We start from the raw sequence: 22820 nt of genomic DNA, 5'->3' as shown, positions 1-22820 counted from the left end.
AATGTGCTACATGTTAAATATGAGGTGCAGTCTACTCTCTGAGGTGTCTGGTGTGGTACTCTTTTGCCATCTTGTGGTAAAATGTTGCAACTGTTCTACAGCTAGTAGTCATTGATTTGCCTGTTTTACTATAACTCCAGCTTCCTCCAACAGGCCAGATACATGCAGTTTAGATTGAATGGTGACTGTAAATTCCGTAGTGTTTGTCTGTATGTGTCTGTGATAACTGCTAATTATCTGTAATAATTTTGGTCCCAGTCTGTACAGAGAAGAAAGGTGTATATCTTGTGTCTTCAGGAGACCAGGTGGAAAGGTGGCAAGGCCTATAGATTAGGAGCAGGCCTCAAGCTGTTTTATCATGGTGTGGCTGGAGGAATGGAGTAGGAGTTATCCTGAAGGAGGATTTTGCTAGGAATGTTCTGGAGGTGAAGAGAGTGTCAGATAGGGTGATGAGTCTGAAGCTGGAAGTTGAAGGTGTGATGTTGAATGTTGTCAGCGGTTATGCCCCACAGGTAGGACAGATGGTGGCAGACTTCGCAAAAAGGATGGAAATGGCTGTAGTGAACACATTTTTCCAGAAAAGGGAAGAGCATAGGGTGACATATAAGAGTGGAGGGAGGAGCACACAAGTTCAATTCAATTCAATTCAATTTTATTTGTATAGTGCCAAATCACAATACAAATCACCTCAAGGCACTTTACAAAAACTAAAACTAAAAACCCAACAATTCCCTTATGAGCAAGCACTTGGCGACAGTGGAGAGGAAAAAACTCCCTTTAACGGAAGAAAAAAACCTCCAGCAGAACCGGGCTCAGTTTGGGCGGCCATCTGCCTCGACCGGTTGGGGTGAGTGGATAGAGCAGAGAGAAAAGAACAGCAACAATAAACAACAAATAGACACTGCAAGTTGGTGGGGCCAGTAACTGCACATCAGCGATAAACAGCTCCAGGACCAGGGACACCTGCAGAAGGTACAGAGAGAGAGAGAGAGAGAGAGAGAGGGAGGGAGAGAGCACAAACTAGGGGAGAGAGAGAGCACAAGGTTAGTAACATTCAATGGTGGAATATACATGAGGTGGGAGAGGGGGGGAGGGGGGGGGGGGGGGGGGGGGGGGGTACGGGAGCTCAGTGCACCGATGGTCCTCGGGCAGTCTAGGCCTATAGCAGCATAACTAACTAAGGGATGGTTCAGGGTTGCCTGAAGCCAGCCCTAACTATATGCTTTGTCAAAGAGGAAGGTTTTAAGTCCAGCCTTAAAAGTACAGAGAGTGTCTGCCTCCTGAACCCAGGCTGAGAGCTGGTTCCACAGGAGAGGAGCTTGATAGCTAAAGGCTCTGCCTCCCATTCTGCTTTTGAGAACTCTGGGAACCACAAGTAGGCCTGCACTCTGAGAGCGAAGTGGTCTATTGGGATAATATGGTACTATGAGGTCTTTAAGGTATGAAGGAGCTTGATTATGAAGGGATTTGTATGTGAGAAGAAGGATTTTAAATTCTATTCTATATTTTACAGGGAGCCAATGAAGAGAAGCCAATATAGGAGAAATATGATCTCTCTTGCTAGTTCCTGTCAGGACTCTGGCTGTGGCATTCTGGATTAATTGGAGGCTTTTTATTAAGATATTAGGACATCCAGATAGTAATGAGTTACAGTAATCTAGCCTTGAGGAAACAAATGCATGGACTAGTTTTTCTGCATCATTTTGAGACAGGATGTTCCTAATTTTGGAAATGTTGCGCAGGTGAAAGAATGCAGTTCTAGAAATTTGTTTTATGTGTGAATTAAAGGACATGTCCTGGTCAAAAATAACTCCAAGGTTTTTTACAGTAGTGCTGGAGGCCAGGGCTATGCCATCTAGAGTAGCTATAATTTTAGAAAAGTTATTTCTGAGATTTTTAGGCCCAAATATAATGACTTCTGTTTTCTCCGAGTTTAAAAGTAAAAAGTTACTGGTCATCCAGGCCTTTATGTCAGTTAGACAGGCTTGAAGTCTGGTTAACTGGTTTGTGTTAACAGGTTTAATAGATAGATATAACTGAGTGTCATCCGCATAGCAGTGGTAATTAATAGAGTGCTTCCTAATGATATATCCTAAAGGAAGCATGTACAGTGTGAACAGAATCGGTCCTAGCACAGAACCTTGTGGAACTCCATAACTAACTTTTGTTCGTGTGGAAGGTTCATCATGGACATGAACAAACTGGAATCTGTCCGATAAATAGGATTGGAACCACTTTAACGCTGTTCCTCTGATACCAATCACATGCTCCAGTCTCTGTAATAAGATGTTGTGGTCAATGGTGTCGAATGCTGCACTAAGGTCTAGGAGGACAAGTATCGAAACAAGTCCATTATCTGAGGCTAAGAGAAGATCGTTGGTAACTTTCAACAGTGCTGTTTCTGTACTATGATGTGCTCTAAATCCTGATTGGAAATCTTCAAATAGTTCATTCCTGTGTAAGTGGTCTGATAGCTGCTTAGCAACAGCTTTTTCTAGGATTTTAGAAATAAATGGCAGGTTGGATATTGGTCTATAATTAGCCAAGACTCCTGGATCAAGACTAGGCTTTTTGAGTAAAGGTTTGATTACTGCAGTCTTAAAGGCCTGTGGTACGTAGCCTGATACTAGAGATAAATTTACCAAGTCCAATAAAGATGAGTTCATTAATGGCAGGGTGCCTTTAAGCAGTCTAGTCGGGATGGGGTCCAAGAGACACGTTGATGATTTCGATGAAGCAACTACTGATGTAAATTCAGAGAGATCTATAGGAGAGAAGCAGTCTAAACATAACTGAGGTCCTACAGATGATTCAAGAGCTACTGTAGTAGAAGATTCATTTGTTGCAGGTATAGGAAGCACCTGCTGAATTTTATCTCTAATAGTTGTGATTTTATTTGTAAAGAAACTCATAAATTCATCACTGCTGAGAGCTAAGGGAACACTGGGCTCAACGGAGCTGTGACTTTTTGTCAGCCTGGCTACAGTGCTGAAAAGAAACCTGGGATTGTTCTTATTTTCCTCTATTAGTGATGAATAGTATGCAGTTCTGGCTTTACGGAGAGCTTTTTTATATGTTAGTAGACTGTTTTTCCAGGCTAGAAAAATTTCCTCTAAGTTTGTGGAACGCCACTTCCTTTCCAGCCTTCGTGATGCCTGCTTTAAGGTACGAACATGTAAATTATACCATGGGGCTAGTCTTCTCTGAATCACTAACTTCTTTTTCAGAGGGGCTACAGAATCAAGCGTTTCACGCAGTGAGGTTACAGCGCTGTCAACAACATGATCAATTTGGTAGGGAGTGGGATTGAGGCAGCTGCCCTCCACTGTATTGGCATATGACATAGATGGAAATAAATATGGAATCATTTTCTTAAATTTATTAACAGCATTGTCAGATAAACATCTGCTGTAGTGGAATTTTCTTCCAAATGCTGCATGATCCATCATCTTAAATTCAAAAGTTATTAAAGAATGACCTAACAAATTAGGATATGGGAGAAAAACTATTAAACATTCAATTTCGATGCCATAGGTCAGAACAAGATCAAGGGTGTGATTGAAACAGTGGGTGGGTTTATTAAGTGAAACCAATTGAATCTAATATAAAATTAAATGCAGTGCTGAGACTATTATTTTCAAAATCTGCATGAATGTTAAAATCTCCCACTACAATGACTTTATCTGATCTAAGCACTAAATCAGATAGGAAGTCAGGGAATTCAGTTAAAAACTCTGAGTAAGGAACAGGTGGACGATACACAATAACAAGTAGAACTGGTTTTTGTGTTTTCCAGTTTGGATGTGAGAGACTAAGAGTGAGGCTCTCAAATGAGTTATAATTGTTCTGAGGATGAAAGTTTAATAATAAGTTTGAGTGGAAGATTGCAGCTACTCCTCCACCTCAACCTGTGCTTCGAGGAACATGACAATTTTTATGACTGAGGGGGGTTGATTCATTCAGACTGACATATTCATCCTGCTGTAGCCAGGTTTCAGTAAGACAGAGTAAGTCGATTTGGTGATCAGTTATCAAATCATTTACAAGTTGATTACATCTTGTGCAGATGTTTCAACCTGAAAGAGATCAGTGACTGCAAAGTAGTGGTTGGGGAGAGTGTAGCCAGACAGCGTAGGATGGTGGTGTGTAGGGTGACTCTGGTGGTGGGCAGAGCAGAGGACCAAGTTGTGGAAGTTGAAAAAGGAAGAGTTGTGTGGCTTTCAGGGAGGAGCTGAAACAGGCTCTTGGAGGTCAGGAGGTTCTTCCAGATGACTGGACAGCTACAGCTAAAGTGATCACGGAGACAGGTAGGAGGGTACTTGGTGTGTCATCTGGAAAGAGAAAAGCAGATAAGGAGACTTGGTGGTGGAATGAGGAAGTTCAGGAGTGTGTTAAGAGGAAAAGGTTAGCTAAGAAGAAATGGGACACTGAGAGGACAGAAGAGAACAGACAGGAGTACAATGAGATGAAGCGTAAGATGAAGATAGAGGTGGCAAAGGCCAAACAAAGGACATATGAGTATTTGTATGATAGGTTGGATATTTATTGTAGGAGGGAGAGGTTGATTTGTAACAGAGATGGGAAAAAAAGAGACAAAGAGACAGAGATGGGAAGGATGGGCAGCAGGTTAGGGTGATTAAGGACAGGGATGAAAATGTGTTGACAGGTGCCACAAGTGTGATGGAAAGATGGAAGGAGTACTTTGAAGAGTTGATGAATGAGGAAAATGTTAGAGAGCACAGAGTAGAAGAGGTGACTGTTGTGGAGCAGGAAGTAGCAAAGATCAGTAAGGATGACGTGACAAAGGCGTTGAAGAGTGGAAAAGCAGTTGGTCCTGACGACATACCTGTAGAGATATGGAAGTGTTCAGGAGGAGAGGATGCCTGTGGAATGGAGAAGTGTACTGGTGCCCACTTTTAAGAACAAGAGAGAAATTCAGAGTTGTGGAAACTACAGAGGAATAAAGCTGATGAGTCACACAATGACGTTATGGGAAAGAGTAGTGGAGGCTAGGCTGAGGTCAGAAGTGAGCATTTGTAAGCAGCAGTATGGTTTCATGCCAAGAAAGAGAACCACAGATGCAATATTTGCTTTGAGAATGCTGATGAAGAAGTACAGAGAAGACCAGAAGGAGCTGCATTGTGTCTTTGTAGATTTGGAAAAAGCGTATGACAGGGTGCCAAGAGTGGAGCTGTGGTTTTGTATGAGGAAGTCTGGAGTGGCAGAGAAGTATGTTCGAGTGGTGCAGGACATGTATGAGAGCTGTAAGACAGTGGTGAGGTGTGCTGTAGGGGTGACAGAGGAGTTCAAGGTGGAGGTGGGACTGCACCAAGGATCGGCTTTGAGCCCCTTCTTGTTCGCTGTGGTGATGGACAGGCTGACAGATGAGGTTAGACAGGAATCTCCGTGGACCATGATGTTTGCAGATGACATTGTCATCTATAGTGAGAGCAGGGAGTGGGTGGAGGAAAGTCTAGAGAGGTGGAGGTTTGCTCTGGAAAGGAGAGGAATGAAGTTTAGCTGCAGTAAAACAGAGTACATGTGTGTAAATGAGAGGGACTCAAGTAGAATGGTGAGGTTACAGGGAGTAGAGGTGAAGAGGTGGAGGATTTTAAGTACCTAGGGTCAACAGTCCAGAGCAACGGAGAGTGTGGAAAAGAAGTGAAGAAACGTGCAAGCAGGTTGGAACGGGTGGAGGAAAGTGTCAGGTGTGATGTGTGACAAAAGAGTGTCAGCAAGAATGAAAGGAAAGGTGGACAAGACAGTGGTGAGAGCAGCAATGTTGTCTGGTTTAGAGACAGTGACACTGAGAAAAAGACAGGAGGCAGAGCTGGAGGTAGCAGAGCTGAAGATGTTGAGCTTCTCTCTGGGAGTGACGAGGGTGGATAGGATCAGGAATGAATACATCAGAGGGACAGCTCATGTTAGATGTTTTGGAGTAAAAGCCAGGGAAGCTAGATTGAGATGGTTTGGACGGGTTCAGAGGAGGGAGAGTGAATACATTGGTAAAAGGATGCTGAGGTTAGAGCTGTCAGAAAGGAGGCCTAGAGGAAGACCAAAGAGGAGGTACATGGATGTAGTGAAGGAGGACATGAGGATAGTTGGTGTGGGTGAGGAGGATACAGAGGATAGGGTTAAATGGAGGCAGATGATTCACTGTGGCGACCCCTGAAGGGAGCAGCCGAAAGGAAAAGAGTTGCAAATAATTTCACATTTTCTTCTTTGTTTTTCAGGTGAAGCTCCCTTTCCCTGTAGATCAAATCACAAATCTTCCACGGAACGACTTCCAAATGTTGGTAAAAATGCACAAACTGACTTCAGAACAACTTGAGTTCATCCACGACGTGAGGCGGCGGAGTAAGAACCGCATTGCAGCACAGCGCTGTCGCAAGAGGAAGCTCGACTGCATCCTGAACCTGGAGTGTGAGATCAGAAAATTGGTAAGTTGACTGCTTCAACCTTGCTCACAGACTAGGCTGTTAATACTTTCATGCCATCAGAGTGCCCTCTGGTTACCATGCTGTGTGTGTGGGTAGTGATGCTCTGGTTCAGTCTGCATGCAGATGTCTTTACAGAAATGTGTAGAGGTCAGATCAGCAAACCCTCACTTAGAGAAAGACAACATAAACAGTGAGCTATTTTCACTTTTCATTTGGTGGAGTTGTAAAGAATGATGCAGTAGACTGATATAGTCTAGAGCATAGGTCACTAACAGGCGGACCGCGGTCCGGGTGCGGACCCAGAAGCCGCCCCATACGGACCCGGACCTACAGCCAAAACAGAAGATTGTGTTTTAAAACCTAACGGGGCGCTTCTATTTCCACCGGAGCAGCTTTTTTAGACTTTACAGTAGTGGAAACGCACAGACCAATTGCATGCGAGTTGAGCCATTCCACGTGATACCACTCAGCCAATCAAGTCTGTGCATCCCAGGCGGTAAATATTACGACTCTACAGTGTAAACAGCGCCAGAGGCAAGTTACACATGAAAACAGTGTTGCCAACTTAGCGACTTTGTCGCTATATTTAGCGAGTATTCAGACCCCTCTAGCGACACTTTTTTTAAAAAGCGACTAGCGACAAATCTGGCGACTTTTTCTGGTGTTACTGGAGACATTTGGACACTGATGTGTCTGTACTGCACCATTCTTACACTTCTCAATTTGCCGCAGTAAGACGGCAAATCAGCTGCAGCCGCGGGCCCCTCCCCCGTCCCAAAGCCTTCACAGGCGGCCCAGTCCTCTTGCAGCAGTCCCTCCCTCCCAGTTGCAGTCACAGCAGGAAATGTTCACGACTCCGCGTCCCGACTGCAAATGAATCGCGCGTGCGATCATGTATGTGTTTGATCTGTACTGATGCATGGCGTAATAAAAAAATAAAATAAAATAAAAAGTAAAATGTTCTTTGTCTAAAACAAATCACTGCATTTGACTCAAACAGCCTCAGATCACAATTACAGCATGTGCCATGGACATTATGCAAATTACGCGATGACGTCATTCAGCGACTTCTAGCGACTTTTAGGACAGCCAATAGCTACTTTCCTTACTGACGAGTTGGCAACACTGCATGAAAAGACAGTACAAAGAAAAAGAAAGAGAGCGATACATGTAGAAAACAAAGGGAGAGAAACTGTAAAGTGAGACGGAGAAAGAGAGAGAACTTAGTTAACGAGAGAACATTATACATATCTACAGCCATACAGATTCAATTCAATTGAATTTTATTTGTATAGCGCCAAATCACAATACAAATCATCTCAAGGCACTTTACAAAAACTAAAACTAAAAACCCAACAATTCCCTTATGAGCAAGCACTTGGTGACAGTGGAGAGGAAAAAACTCCCTTTAACGGAAGAAAAAAACCTCCAGCAGAACCGGGCTCAGTTTGGGCGGCCATCTGCCTCGACCGGTTGGGGTGAGTGGATAGAGCAGAGAGAAAAGAACAGCAACAATAAACAACAAATAGACACTGCAAGTTGGTGGGACCAGTAACTGCACATCAGCGATAAACAGCTCCAGGACCAGGGACACCTGCAGAAGGTACAGAGAGAGAGAGGGAGAGGGAGAGAGCACAAACTAGGGGAGAGAGAGAGCACAAGGTTAGTAACATTCAATGGTGGAATATACATGAGGTGGGAGGAGAGAAGAGAGGGGTGGGGGGGGGGGGGGAAGGGAAGGGGGGGGGGGGGGGGGGGCTCAGTGCACCGATGGTCCTCGGGCAGTCTAGGTCTATAGCAGCATTACTAAGGGATGGCTCAGGGTTGCCTGAAGCCAGCCCTAACTATATGCTTTGTCAAAGAAGAAGGTTTTAAGTCTAGCCTTAAAAGTACAGAGAGTGTCTGAGAGTGTCAGTAGAGATATGTTCAGTTGTATGTTACATGACAATAAATATTGTCAGAAAGTTTTTGAATTGTACTGAATTCATTTGATTTGACAGTCAGGTATTGATTACATGCAGATGTTGATAAAACTACTAGGCTACTTAAATATATATCACACTAACTAGTTAGACATTATGATCTTCTGGACCTTTGCTTCAAGAAATTTTCTCTAACTGGACCTCTTTAAATTTTAGTTGAATACCCCTGGTCTAGAGCCTTGTTTCACAACTGTGAGGGGTAGATGCAGGTTGCAATGTGTGAGGAGATTTAGTAATATTGTGTGTCTGTGTGTATTACTTAAACTGCGGGGACTCAAACCTGTTTACACACTCACACTGCTGCACTCAGCTTGATGGTTCCCACCATTACATTTTAGGGGGAGATTTTGGTTTAGGGTTAAAGTGAGGTTAGGGTTAGGTTAAGGGGAGCGTAAGTGCTAGGGTTTTGCAAGTAAGTGTAGTTAAGGTCATGGCAAGCCTTCAAGAAATGAATGTATGTCAATGTGAAGTCTACATAAGGAATGAGAACATACTTGTGTCTGTGTGTAGGTGTGTGAGAAGGAGAAGTTACTGACGGAGAGGAACCAGCTGAAGGCATGTATGGGTGAGCTGTGGGAGAACTTCTCCTGCCTGTCCCAGGAAGTTTGCAGGGACGTCCAGCTGAGCCCAGAGCAGGTCCAGTCTTTACACCACTATTGCCCAGTGCTCCGCCCCTCTACAGCCAGCAACAATGCAGCCCATGAGCCCAAGTCTGCCTGCAGCCCTTCCAGCGCCACCAACACCCCCACCACCACCATAACCACCAGCATCGACCTCACTACTCACTCAGGCTCAGCCACGCCAGAGCCCAGCTTCCATGGGTCACCTGGTCCATCAGAGAGCGAGCCTGACTTGGCTGTCAGAAACGGGGCAGACAAAGATATGGATGGCCATGAAGCCAGCTTGTACGCAAAGTCAACGCTGTCCACAGAAAAGTCCAACCAGACGGTAACTGTTGATTTTTGCCAGGAAATGACTGATAAATGTACAACAGACGAGCAGCCAAGGAAGGACTGTACTAAGTAGTGGTGGTTTTCTATGTTGTTGTTTTTGATGTTTTTTATTATTTAATTTTAGTCTTCTGACAAACCCTCTTTCTGGGTTGTTGAGACATCAGGCTCTCCCAGCGTTCACTGAAAAACAAGCTTTGTATTTATGTCTTTTTGGGCTGTCTGGTTTTTTTTTGTTTGTTTTTTTTGAACGGTTGACACTAAAGTTGTCTTAACAGCAGCAATACTGTTCTCCAGGTATTTCCTTCTTACCATGACAGAGTGGGGACTTCTCACCAAACCCTTACGATGGTGCTACACTCACCCCTGCAGCAGCTTCTATAGTGGAGACTCTTCTTCATGTATCACTCATCACAACTCAAAGTTGAACCTCATTGGACCTAAACAGCAGCTCTCTGTCTTTCTGTGTACCAACAATATCTGTTTTCTGCCTTTCTTTTTTACATTTACTTTATTTTTCCCACTCTGTCTTTATCAGTCTTCTCTACCTCTTTCTGTCTCATTCTCTCTTTTTCTCTTTCTCTGTTTTTTTTTTCTCTTTATATCTTAGTGGCCCTTTTCGTCACAGCAATTCAAACTCAGGAAAAAATATTCTCTGAATGTTAAACCTGATTCATGAAAAATGAGAATACAGCTTCTGTACACAAGGAAGTCACAATGCAGTCAGACTTTAAAATGTTCATATGCAAAAATGTCTTCAAACGTCTCACATTTGTATTTCTGTACAGGAGAACTTTGTACAGGCTGTAACTGAAAACATTCCTCCTTTGCCTTCCTCAGCACTGAATTGAAAGGAAAAAAGGGTTTTGCTGACGGTTAAATGACTATTTTTATTGCCCACTCATCAGCAATACCACTGTTTGGATGTTGTAATGGTGATGTTCAAGTGCTTGTTTGGCAGAAATGTACATAGTATGGAGCATGAATGGAGCATGATGACTGTAACAGTGATTTTGTACAGGTAGAGGCTTAGATGTTTCTTTTTCACCGGGGTTGTATCAAGCACCTTTTTGCTAAGGGGAAATCTTTGCTTTGCTGTTTCCTGTCCTGCCTAATGAATATTCCCCATCATGGTGGGTGTTCCAAAACTCAGGAAATCAGGTTGATACACATGTAGACATACATATACAGTACATACAGACACACGTCAACTCACACATGTAAAATTTTGAGCGCCATGTATGTATAAAAGTTCAAGATGTGTTTGTAATGTGTGGCTCAGGCCAGCTCCTCTCCATCATTGACTCCTCCTTAAAATGTGAAAACAAGACTTTTGCCTTGTGTTTTTCAGTAAATCTTATTTCTGATCAGTATTTAAAGATGCTCTTTTTGTACACTCTTGCAGACATGCTTTGAGTTTCTTTGATGTTGCCGTTTGATGTTCAGACAGCGAAAAGCAGCTAACATTTAAGTGACAGATACTTTTTTTTTTCACATTGATCCCAAATAAGATAAACGCCTATTGACGAAAAGAAAAAAAAAATATCAATGAATCTGACTTTTTGTAGGCACTTTGTTGTCATACTCAGGCACTTAGAGCCATTTAGCACTTCAATTAGGGTTTTTGTCTTTGATTCAGACCCCTCAAAAGTCTGAGACTGGAGCACTTCAACTGGCACTTCAGAAGGAACCACCATGCTGATATGATTATATGAATATACAGTAAAAAAAAAAAAAGTCCATTAAGACATATCTGAAACCTAAACAAAAAAGGAAGCTAATGTTTTAGTATGAGTGTTCAAACATTATATTTATATTTCTTTAGGAACCTAATAAGCTAATTCAGAATTTGACGTGAAAGAAGTGTATGTGTTGTCAAAATGATTAACAATCATATAAGATAGTAACACATTTGCCATAATTGTGCATTTGTTTGAAGATCCTAATTTGTGATGTGCGTGCATGCTGCCTATAGCTATAAGCCTAGTTAGTTAGTCAAGGATTTGTTTCACTCTGTATGGAGCAGACTTTTTTTTTATTATTATTTCTGTGTATAAAAAAGCTAAATTATCTCAATCCTCTCTGAAGGCAGACTTTAAAGTACAGGTGGGGCCAAGCTATAGTACAGAGGTGGAAATTAATTGGAATGTGAAGCTTTATTCATTGCAACCCATTTTCTAAGAAGAGAATGTGTTCCTGAAGTTTACTGTCTGTACTCTAAGCTACTGGAGCTAGACTAGCATTTAGCCACACTTCCCTACTCCCTCATCCAAACTCATGTAATTTGATTTAGCTGCCTGAAGAACAGTGTTTCATTACTATTTAATATTCTTTAGGCCACAACTTTAAAAAAAAATCTCTGTGAATATTAGGTGGCCAAATAAATCTGGGATTGTGAATTTTAAAAGTTTGGATGAAATAGTTTAAAGTTCTCCTCCTAAATTTTACTTATGTAAAGTTTAAATTTTAAAGCAGTAGTTTAACATGGTGATTTCACATGTGACTGTTTCTCTAATTTAGCTGAACAGAGTAACTAAGTGTATTTTATCAGTTGTGATCCCTTTCTTGTAGAGTACATGGACCCAAATGTACATGAACACATGCACACATACTTAGACACAGACAGAACATACATTGTGGCACAGCCTGAGCATGGAGCACTAGTGATTCTTCATCAGCTGGTTGGGTAATATTGTCTTTGTTCAGCCCCCTTTTAACTGTTTGTGTGCTTTTTATTCTTGTATGCATATTTAATGAAGCAGCAAAGTATTTACCCACATTGAGAATCTGCTAGGTCAAAGCCAGAAATTCCAAATGGAACCATCTCTATTACAGAAGCATTTTTTTCTGCAAACTTTATGCAACATTTTCTGTTCATGTACTTTTTTATTTTGTTTGATCATAAACTGAAAAAGCCCAATGTTGCATTGCAGTGCACAGAGTCTTTTTCTGTTTGGAGAAAATTAATCTGTGAAGTTTGTCTTGTAATGACATTCTTTTTTATGCTTAGCAGAATTTCTGTCATACCAAATGTGTGTTACTGATTTAACATAATCCCCACGGAGCTAAAATGAACAGATGAGACAATAAGCAGACATCTCTGAAGCACAGTCAGAAAAGCTTAGTGTCCTGACCACAGAGCTCACTCAGTGTTTCTGCTTAGGTCAAAGTACAATAACAGGCATCCCCATCTTTAACTCTGAAATGAGTTCATGTCAGCATCTTATTTATATCTTGAATCCACCCCATGGGGTCTGTCATTTTATGTTTATGCCTAAATGGTCAGTTCACTCGAAATACAATGAAATGAAACTCTTGGCTGGCTTTTGGGTTGTCTTTCTCTTGAGATTTTTGCCTCCATTCTAATACAATGAAACAACTTCAAAATTATATTTAAATGTTAACATTTAACAACAATCATTTTTCCATAGTTTTTGATAGTTTCATCAAAAACCTAAATAAACACAAAACTCTAATCACTTAGTTTGTATTGTTGTGTAGGCAAAGGTTTCAGACAATGTGAAAGAAACAAATAAAAAACAAAAATAAACGTTTGGTCATATACAAGAGACATAAATAAGAGAAAAATGATGTTTTTTGTCATTTGGGTGAATGAACACTTAAGTGTCTCAGTGCCAAGCATTTAAACTTGATCTCTAGGTCAGTAGCAGTCTAATTTTAACTTGCTCCTTTCAAGTCATACGAAAGGTCCCTTAAAATGAATTGTTAATTTCACTTAAAGTTGCATTAAATGCTTTTGTGGCTACTTGGGGGCAAAAGCATCCACTGTAAGCACAACACTGTCATAATATTACCTTCTACAATTAGCAAACATCCGCTTATACACAGTCCATCTTCACTCTCCTTTTAGCTCTGTATTGGTCTCCACCACCTCCTCAGAAAAGTATCTGACTTAGCTGCTACATGCTCTACTGTGTTCACCAGCTAGTAGCTGGCTTTGTATGTCTGCCATTTGGTGCTAGGGAGGTAGCTTATAATGAATTCATCAGAGCTTTTTTTCTGCCTGGAAATGAGACTTTCTGCAGAGCTGAAGGGAAATAGAGATGGTGAAAATGATAACCCTCTGCTGCTATGAGTGACTCCCTCTCACATTGCAAATAGCCAACTGATGTATTGTGCATAGACAAATATTGATTCATGTAACTTTAAAATAAAAAAAACTTCTAAGCATAGAACCCCCCTAAAATGAATTTAAGAATTTGATCCTTAGATGTGAGGAATTATTTGGGTTACTTCATGCAGGCCAGGCACTTATTTGTTTGTGGCCATTACAACAGATTGACTTACATATAATTCTGCTCTTGCTGTAACAGAGTAATTGAATACTCTTTTCTTTTTGCTGTGTTTTGTCTTGTTTGGTTACATTTTTGCTGCTTCCCTGAAACAAACACTGGCTTTTTGACTCCAAAGGTTGTTCTAAAAAATATGAACATATGAAAAAACATGCCTTTCTCACAGATTTCTCAACTTTACTGAGAAAAATCTGGTGTCCTGGTTGAATACACAGGCTGAGATAATTAAAATATGAAAATGGAATATGTTTACAAAAAGGTGTCATGTCGTGTATGATCAAATTTTGCCATGTAAAAATCACTTGGTTCAATTAGACTGCTTTTAGGTGTTGTGTAAAAAGACAAAGAAAGAGTTTTCTCACCTGGTCTTCAGTCCAACTTTTGGGATGGTTCAGCATTACATGGACATAAGTGCACCTCCAAGATTTGCCTTAGAACTTTCAGAGGCCATTGTTCACATTCAAGTGAAGTGAGTGTATGCAGGGGCCTGAGCCCCCATCCCAAGTCACCAGTGCAGACTTTCTCACACTTATCTACCTGTGAAATCCTTCATACCTCTCATAACTGGTCAATGACTGTATCAGCAAACTGCATCAGGTGTTTTTTCTACATGCTTTTTACACAGATTATATGGAGTATTGTATTAGTCGATTTTGGTGCATCATTTTTAATGTAATAGCTTGTAGTTCAAATAGTTTTTTTTTTGTTCATTTTTTAGATGACTGTTTTGTGTTAATATTGTTCGAAATAGCTGTTATTTGCTTATTCTCTACTAAGAGTTCTTACCTTTTTGATTTTTAAATGCTACCTGACCCTAATTAATTAAAATGACTTAATAACCAATGTAAATACGTTATTGTGCAAACCCAGTTTTCATTCATTTCAATTGCTAGTGTTAGATAAATGACTCTTGTCTAGACACCATTTCTCTTTATGAAATAAAGAAACAGGCATATCACATGTGTTTTGTGGATGATTTTGCATAAACAGCAAAAATGTTGATCAGCTTTAAAGCTCCATGAATTGATTTCTAATTCCATCCATCCATCCATCCATCCATCCATCCAATACCTGCTGAAAACCTCACACAGAAAGGCCCCTGCTGGGTTTCAAACCAGGAACCTTCTAGCTGTGAGGCAACAGTGCTGAAACCCAATCCACCCTTCTAATTCATTCATTCATTTAATTTATAACATCCAACAGATTAACATTAGGACTTATTTAGAAGCATGTTTGTGTCCACCTTATGCATGTACTTCCCATATTTGCTTTTAGCTCTTCTAGTGTTTGGTATCCACTAACTCCAAAGGAAAATATCCGTTTTTTTAGCTGCTCACTTCTCGATTATATTCACCAGCTAATCTTGAACTGTGCTTGTCTGCTCCTTACTGCTAAAGAGACAAAACAGTGAAGTTTGGAACTATAAAATGTACAAGCTATAAGAGGCTGAATGGCTCTGTAGAATTGATGGAAATAATTGTCATTGTGTTTGTCATTTCAAATGCCTCCTTTTACTATAAACATGTTAATTTGACAGATTTTACATTTTACAGGGGGCTATTGACCAGTACAGCTTTAAGGTGAGTTCTACAAAATCTTCAAACCCTGTCTTGTGTTGGGCCCCAGTGTCATAGTGTTTAATTTCATTTGAGCTACATTATAGATACATGGTACATATTTTTAAAATGCATTTAATCAGATTGTCATAAATGTATTTCTATACAGCAGCATATATGGTTAATCCAGCTTTGCAAAGAATTGTCTAATCGAAATGGGTTTGTTGTCTAGGCAGCATGAACCACATGGTCCGCAGCTAATTTTATAATATTCTGTAGTATCCTTCATGAAAAATTAGACCCCTGGCCAAAGGCTGAGTGAAGATCATGTAATGACCAAAATGGATAGAATTCCTTTTAGTAGAATGAGAAGGATATATAATATTAGTTTTTCTATAACATTAATAATTAAGCAGACTTAATGTCCCAAAGGTTATTACTATCAGGTGGTTTTATTGTCAGTTGAACATTAAAACCAGGAAACTGTATGACAATCTGAAGTTCAGATATCTTGTTGTGGTAAACATCTTTAGGCAGAGGCCAAGTAACTAGCCAACATCATAATCTGTATACTTCATTCAAGTCATTATTATTCATTCAGTTTATTCCAGACTAGTTCAGTCAGTCCAATGTTTAATAATAATAAAAAACAAAAAACAATAACAGGATAAGAGAAACAAAAATTCACAATAACAATTTGTCAGATAGAGTCATCAACAATATTGGGCTACTTCAAAAGAAAATGTCACATTTGAACGGCCTTTTTTTTTTATCTCTAGCACATTCATCATGATAGATCATAAATGTTATTTTAGAGAATTCTCACATTTTTTTGGGATGACCATTCAATCTGTGGAATAGGCAGTCACATGTGCTGCATGCATCATTTTGATTAATATTTGACTTATGGTTTTATTAAATAACCTTGAACCTTAAATAGCAACTAGCCTGGAAAATATCAATATAAAAGCTACTTGAGATAGCAATGGTACAGAATATGAAGAAATTCAGCTTTTTTCCATGGAATTAACTACATATTTTAAATAAAGCCCTTGTTTGTTAAACATACCGTCAAAACGTAAAGTTGTAGTTGAAAAAAGTAAGAGATTCATGCAGTGATTAGGATCCTCAGTCCTTTCTTAACTCCCATAAGCCTCTAGCTTGGTCCCAAAATGATCATGTTTCAGTTTACTTTTTCATGATTGAAGACAGCTCCAGAATCATGCTCTGAAAAAATGAAAGGTATGAGGACAATACATGATTATTATTCATGCCACAGACTTAAACATGTTTCACTAACGAACAGCTTCTGATCCCCAGTGGTTTAACTTCTCACCTTGCTGCAGTGATGTAGAAACCAAGGTGGGCAAGTACACTATGACATCACTGGTGTGTGTGGTTACAATTGCACCAAAAGTACAAATCTGTCCTCACACACCACTGATGTTTCTCTGATCAGAGACGACTGGTTCAACCAGGGAACCAGGGAACTACTGCTGTTCAACCTGGCTTAAAATTTCCCTTTAAAACATTTTCAGCAGAACATTTTTTCATTTTGGTTACTTTTCCAAGTTAGGAATTGAAGTTACCAAACAGGTCCGAAAACTGTTAAAGAAGACAGAAAGCAAGAAAATAAACATTTCTGATGCAATAGTACCTATATGCCTTCAAAAAAGCCATACAGCTCAAAAGCTTAGAAACATAGGCAATCGTTCTGGAATTAGGTTGACAGTGCTGTATAATTAATATTACATTTTCTTAATTGGTTGTGGTAATAGATTTTAATTATTTTTGGGTTGTTTTGTTTTTGTCTCCTCTCCTCACTGGACTGAAACAAAGTTTAAATTAACTGTAAATTAATTGGTGTCATAGTAGTAAACACTTCAGTTGCATATTTTGGTTTTTTGTGACTCACATCTCAGCCCCCAACTAAGAGACTGCAAGCTGTCTTGCTTATTTAAGATTAATTCTCCATAAAATATCTGGGAAATAAATTCTTCTTGGCAGACTACCAAAGGGAATCTTGTGCTACCTCTCTTATGCCTGTCTATAAAGCCATGTCAGTGGACATATTGGATTATATTGGGTATGTGAAATGATTTGGTGACACTTAATCATTAGAATACAAATCATATACTTATGTAATATAATAAGTAATGTTCAACACTTGGGCCATGATGTTTTAATGCATGCATATTCATATAGTCCTGTTACCTCACATTTGTCACTGTTACTGCAAATAACCAGATCTTTCTTACTTACCACCTGAAATTCTGTATATGGGTCCAACATACAAAGTGCTGACACCACTTCTTTTACTAAACACACACTATAAATAAGACATTCACCACCTAGTGTCACAGGCTCCTGGATGAAGCCACTCAAAGCAGATGGTGGAGCCAAACCTCCAAGAGGTAAGTATGCTTGATGATTTACTCACAAAAATTAAAAAACAAAACAAAACTCAGAAACACAAATAGCAAAAAACAGGAAAACAGGTAACCTACAGGTTAAACAGATGAAAATGTGTTGTCCATAGGTCTTTACTGTAACTGGAATGTAGCTAATTTGGTGGCTTGTCAATAAATGAATGAAATAAATGTTAATTACCATTAATGTATGGATTCAATATTAATCAGATAACCACAGTGGCTTGAGCCTCTGTTATTGGTAAGAGGAATTTATGAGAGATCCATAATTCATTCATTCAAAAAATAATCATGAGTCATGCATCAGTTAAACATTACGTAAGTATTTGTAGCTTTCTTAATAAGTGTTACCAGTAATCCTTGCTCATATTTCCCCCTTCATAACTGACACAAGTTGCAGGTTTAAGGAGAAGCTTTTTCTTTTTTGAAATGTTAATGTTCTGTCCATGCCAATAAATAAATAAATAAATCTACTGTTCAGTGTGTGGCAGAACTTTGTGCCTCTGACACTAGCATCTAAGTGAAAAATAAATATATTGTTTCATACTTAATTTATACTTTTAGCACATAAAGTGTGTTAAACATTTTACAAAGTATATTTGTGCTTCTGTAGAAACATAGTAGAAGTGTATTTCTGGTAAGTCTCCAAAGTACAAGATTAGTAAAGTGTTACTGATACATTTTGATCCCATAGAGCAAAATTCATAATTAATGTGCCTTGAAAATACCCATGTATTGTTGCTGGTAGTAGTTATCGAGTTATTGCGTTTTACTATTTGGAGTTTTCTGGTGTTTTTTTACAGTCTTTTTTTTTGTCATTTTTCTGTTAGACATCCAGTGAATACTGGTATTAAGTATCAGTCTCATCCCCAGGACACCTGCCCTGTTCTCCACTCATTCTCCTGACACCCATGTGATGTCATAGCTTTTTGATGAGGAAGTGAAAATTTTCATTAAAATATCTCCTTCTGCCAATCCAGTGAATATTAAATAACTTTATCCACCAAAATCATGAATACAAAGATTTTTTCCTATGCTCTGATGAATGGCTACTCCAACCTGCTATATGCTGCTGTCAATTTGGTCTAATGTCTGTATGTTTGTAAACTTTAACCCAAAGGTATGTTTTAAAACAGTTTCATGTAACGTTATTAAATGATAACATGTGATTATATATTCATACCAATTATACAAATCAGTGAAGAAAAGCTGTTACATTATAAGTCATTTTGAATTTACCAAAACTACATGTAGGCTACTTTAGTTCCTAATTAATTAATTACTGCTTATTCATAATTAGTTGTAAGCTGTTTTAAACCCTGCAATATTTAATTAAGTCATTAGTGGGCTAATTTCAGAAAAACTACCGAAATACTTTTAAAAATATACGTTATGTACTTTTTCAAATTCCAAACATCACTTTATTGTATATCATACATACTAAAGTGAGTTCAGAGAATATTTCAAGTACATTACTTTGGCTCAAAGTGTATTAGTAATACACTGTAAATTTAATGTCAATATATATTTTTTACATTTGCAACAAGTATACATGAAATGTTCCAAGTATATAACAGTAGTGTAGTATTTTGGAAAGCAAAAGTACCCATTAATATGTGAAAAATATGTTTTCTATGTTCTAAAGCAGCTTTATACTGCAGCTTCCAGTGTATTAAGTGCAATTTAAGTGGTTTCATTTTAACACAACTTCAAGTATAATGAAATTTAACATTTCAAAAGTATACTCAATATACTTTTAGAAAATACACAAAAATATATTATTTTTCACTTGGGGTAGCTATGCATATAACAATGCATGTTGCATTACGGGCTCCAGGTAAAACATGACTGCTCTCACCATGGACATCCTCCTACCACTGGCTCCAGGGAGCGGGGTGGCAACTGGACTCTCTCCCTGGCTGAGGTGCTGGTCCTCCCTGTCTGTTCCACTCTGAGAGTTGCTGCTGTCAGATGATGGCGTGGCCAGCTTTCCCTCCGACAGTCCTCTGGACATGAAACTACACTTTCTGGCTGTTGGATAGTGGTCACTCTCCTGAGAATCACTCATGTCGCTGAGCTCCTTACAGACGCTCACTCTGCTTTGTTTCCTCTGTGGGTTCCTCAGGGCTGCTGGGATTTCAATGTGACTGGCCATCAGTGTCGCTCGAGGCCCTGTGTACCTAAGCTGGCCTGAGCTGTGAGGTCCATTTGACTCATCACTGCTACACGAGGGCTTCCTATTGTTCACCATGTAGCAGTGCTCCTCAGCCCCCAGCTGCTGCAGCCTCTGGACCTCAGCTTGGGTTGGCAGGTATGTCTGTGCATGCTCCTGACTGGAACTGTTGGACTGCCCTTGATTCAGAGAGGCCACTCGGGGCAAATTCAAAGGCAAAGTTTCCTCATGAACATCAGACACAACAGAACAGGTTGTCTGTGTGAGCTGTATCAACCTCTGTGGTGAGGAGTTGGTAAGCACACAGACCTGCTGCACCATGGAGTTTTTCTTTGACCTGCATATGCTGTCGTCATCTCCATATTTGTATCCATACAAGCTTTCTTTAATCTTCTTCACCCCCAAATGGAAAATTTCCAGCAGGTTGAGGAATAAAGAAACTCCAGCTATAACCAGCATGAAAACCATAAATATGTTCTTTTCTGTGGGTCGTGACACAAAACAATCAACACTGTTTGGGCAGGGCAATCTCTCACATTTGTACAGAGGAGACAGTCCAATGCCATACAGAGCATACTGACCTATAATAAAACCCACCTCCACCACAGATCTTGTCAAGATATGGAAAACATATGTTCGCAGCAGGGAGCCTCTGAGTGGTGCTTTCCTTACTTTTTTCTGTTCATCTAGTTTCCTGAGTTCTCGCTCTATTCTCTTATGGTCATCCTGGACGGGATCTGTCCCCTCCAGCTCAGCTTTTAGGCAGGCTTTTTTTCGGTGCCTCTCTTTGTCAAGGGTCCTCAGTCGGTATAAAGCATGCCCCATATAGACTAGAGATGGTGAGGACACAAAGATAATTTGTAGGACCCAGTAGCGGATAAGGGAGATGGGGAAAGCCTGGTCATAGCAGACGTTTTTGCAGCCCGGTTGCTCAGTGTTGCAAACAAATTCACTTTGCTCATCATCCCAGACATCCTCAGCTGCAACACCAAGCACTAGCATCCGGAAAATGAAAAGAATGGTGAGCCAAATCTTTCCCACAATGGTGGAATGAATATGGACCTCTTCTAAAATGCTCCCTAATAAGTTCCAATCCCCCATCTTCTGTCATATTATTCATAGCTGCCAGTGAATAAAGAAAAACATGAGTAGTTTGTAGGTTTTTCATCAAATGGAAAGTCAAACTGCAATATAAATGGTTTTACTTACAATGTTTTCTAGAGTCTTGTCTCCTATGCTTCAGCATAAAGCCATTACAAAAGAGCAGATTTTTGGAGACAACAGGGCTCAGTTGTCCTCCCTTAAAGACAGAGAACCTACTGTGCAATGTAGTTGACACTATTTCAATGCTGTGGCAAACTATGACTCCAGTTTGAAGTGATTGATCCACCACATGACCCTAAACTGCCCTGAGGTTAGTTTCACCCTACCACTTTTAACAGGACACTACATTGGAATTGCACCAACTGAGATGTCAATACACAGCCATGGACAAGGTTTTCAACTTTATTGTTTATACACTATAAGACCAAAAGTACATGCACACTACTAAATACCTCTTTTCTGGGTGTGGGGTTGTCTTTTCTTTCCTGAACAGTATACAAAGCCAGCATCCATCATCTACTGTTTATCCTAGTACATCCAGGGTCAAAGTAGGCTGAGGCCAATCCCAGCTGACATTGGGTAAGAAGCAGGGTACAGCCTGGACACATCACCAGTCTATGGGAAAGGGTGCAAATAGCAGGCTGCTACAGCAGCACATTATTACACTTAATAAAATAATAAAAAAACTTGCAAAAAGTTGCATTTTTAATTATAATAATTTTAGTCTAAATGAGCCATTGAAGAACGCAGGCTAGGAACAACAAGCAGAAGTGCATTACGATATTCATTCATCCATATCAAGTAACATTAAACAATTGTGCCAGTGTCAAGTGGAGGGAGATGAAGCAGCATCTCCTCCTCCTCCTCTCTCAGGTTGTCTGAATGTCTACACTCAGTCCAAACTGTGTTTCAGCTGCAGACTTATTTACCTGCACTTTGAAGTCTGCAGTGTAGCTCTTTCTTTTTCATTTATGTTACACTAGGACTTAGAGTTTAGCGTCAACATAAACGATTTTACTTTTTCATCGGTACAATATTATCTTCAATTGAGTCAAAAGTGCCATCTAACGCTAGTGACTACTCAGTAAAATGACTGTAAATATACACATATAAGTTGCAGGACAAGAAACTAGAATAAAAATTATAAAAAACTTATATTCCAGAAAATACTGCAAGTACAAAATTAAAAACAGCTTGGCTGTTTCTTACACACTGATGCTTAGCCGTAAGTTTAATGCTGGGTACAAAGTTACTTTTGATACTTCAAGTAAATTTTTATATAATTATGGAAGGTGATTTCTTACCTTTAATGAGGCACACGTAGTTGGTACTTACTAAAGAATGACAATACCACTTACACCACAGAGCAGAATGGTCAGGTCATATACTGGATTTCAAGTCAAAAGTATTTGCTTTAACCTAGAACTTCTAGCGACTTACAAATGGTACCTCTTGGGCATGGGCCTCAACCTCCATACCCACTTTAATATATGTGTTTCACATGATGAAACTGTATGCAGTTTCACCAATCTAAAAGATTTAGCCCACTTCTGCCAAATAGCCTCCCAAATTAAGCTGAATTATTTTACTCCATTTTATTTGAATCATTACAAAATAAGACAAAAAGACAGCTGCATTAATAAATAAAACTTTATTTTCAGCAAAAAATGATTTACAAAATTGCATTCAATAGTGTGTATAAGCAACAGAGGTCAAGCAAAACTCTATTTAGGCCGACAGATAAAAGTTTTTTCAATTTACAGAGATGAGTGTACTCCTCTACATGAATTAGACATGTAAACATTTTAACTTTTAAACATGTCAAGCACTGTCCCTCAGCACACATAAAAATACATCCTTTAAAATAGATCCA

At 39.6% G+C, this 22820-nt stretch overlaps 2 protein-coding genes across 4 annotated transcripts in view; one reads left to right on the top strand and one right to left on the bottom strand.

Annotated features, from left to right (window-relative positions):
- bach2b (BTB and CNC homology 1, basic leucine zipper transcription factor 2b) overlaps positions 1-14631 on the top strand; it is a 97134-nt gene extending 82503 nt beyond the window's left edge. For all 3 annotated transcript variants that reach the window (XM_026318721.1, XM_026318720.1, XM_026318722.1), the window contains exons 4-5: positions 6234-6440; positions 8933-14631. In XM_026318721.1, coding sequence (XP_026174506.1) covers positions 6234-6440; positions 8933-9448 — 723 coding nt within the window. In that variant the 3' untranslated portion in view covers positions 9449-14631. The remainder of the gene's footprint in view (positions 1-6233; positions 6441-8932) is intronic.
- Positions 14632-16429: 1798 nt separating this feature from the next.
- On the bottom strand, positions 16430-20944 carry gja10b (gap junction protein alpha 10 b). Its single transcript, XM_026318723.1, has 2 exons — positions 19529-20944; positions 16430-16468 (listed from the first exon to the last, which is right to left on the bottom strand). The coding sequence occupies exons 1-2, from the start codon at positions 20942-20944 to the stop codon at positions 16430-16432; spliced, it is 1455 nt and encodes a 484-aa protein (XP_026174508.1).
- Positions 20945-22820: the final 1876 nt, after the last annotated feature.

The sequence above is a fragment of the Mastacembelus armatus genome, chromosome 24, assembly GCF_900324485.2.
Source record: "Mastacembelus armatus chromosome 24, fMasArm1.2, whole genome shotgun sequence".
In the NCBI taxonomy this organism is placed as follows: Eukaryota; Metazoa; Chordata; class Actinopteri; order Synbranchiformes; family Mastacembelidae; genus Mastacembelus; species Mastacembelus armatus.
This window is presented reverse-complemented; position numbering and strand designations above follow the sequence as displayed.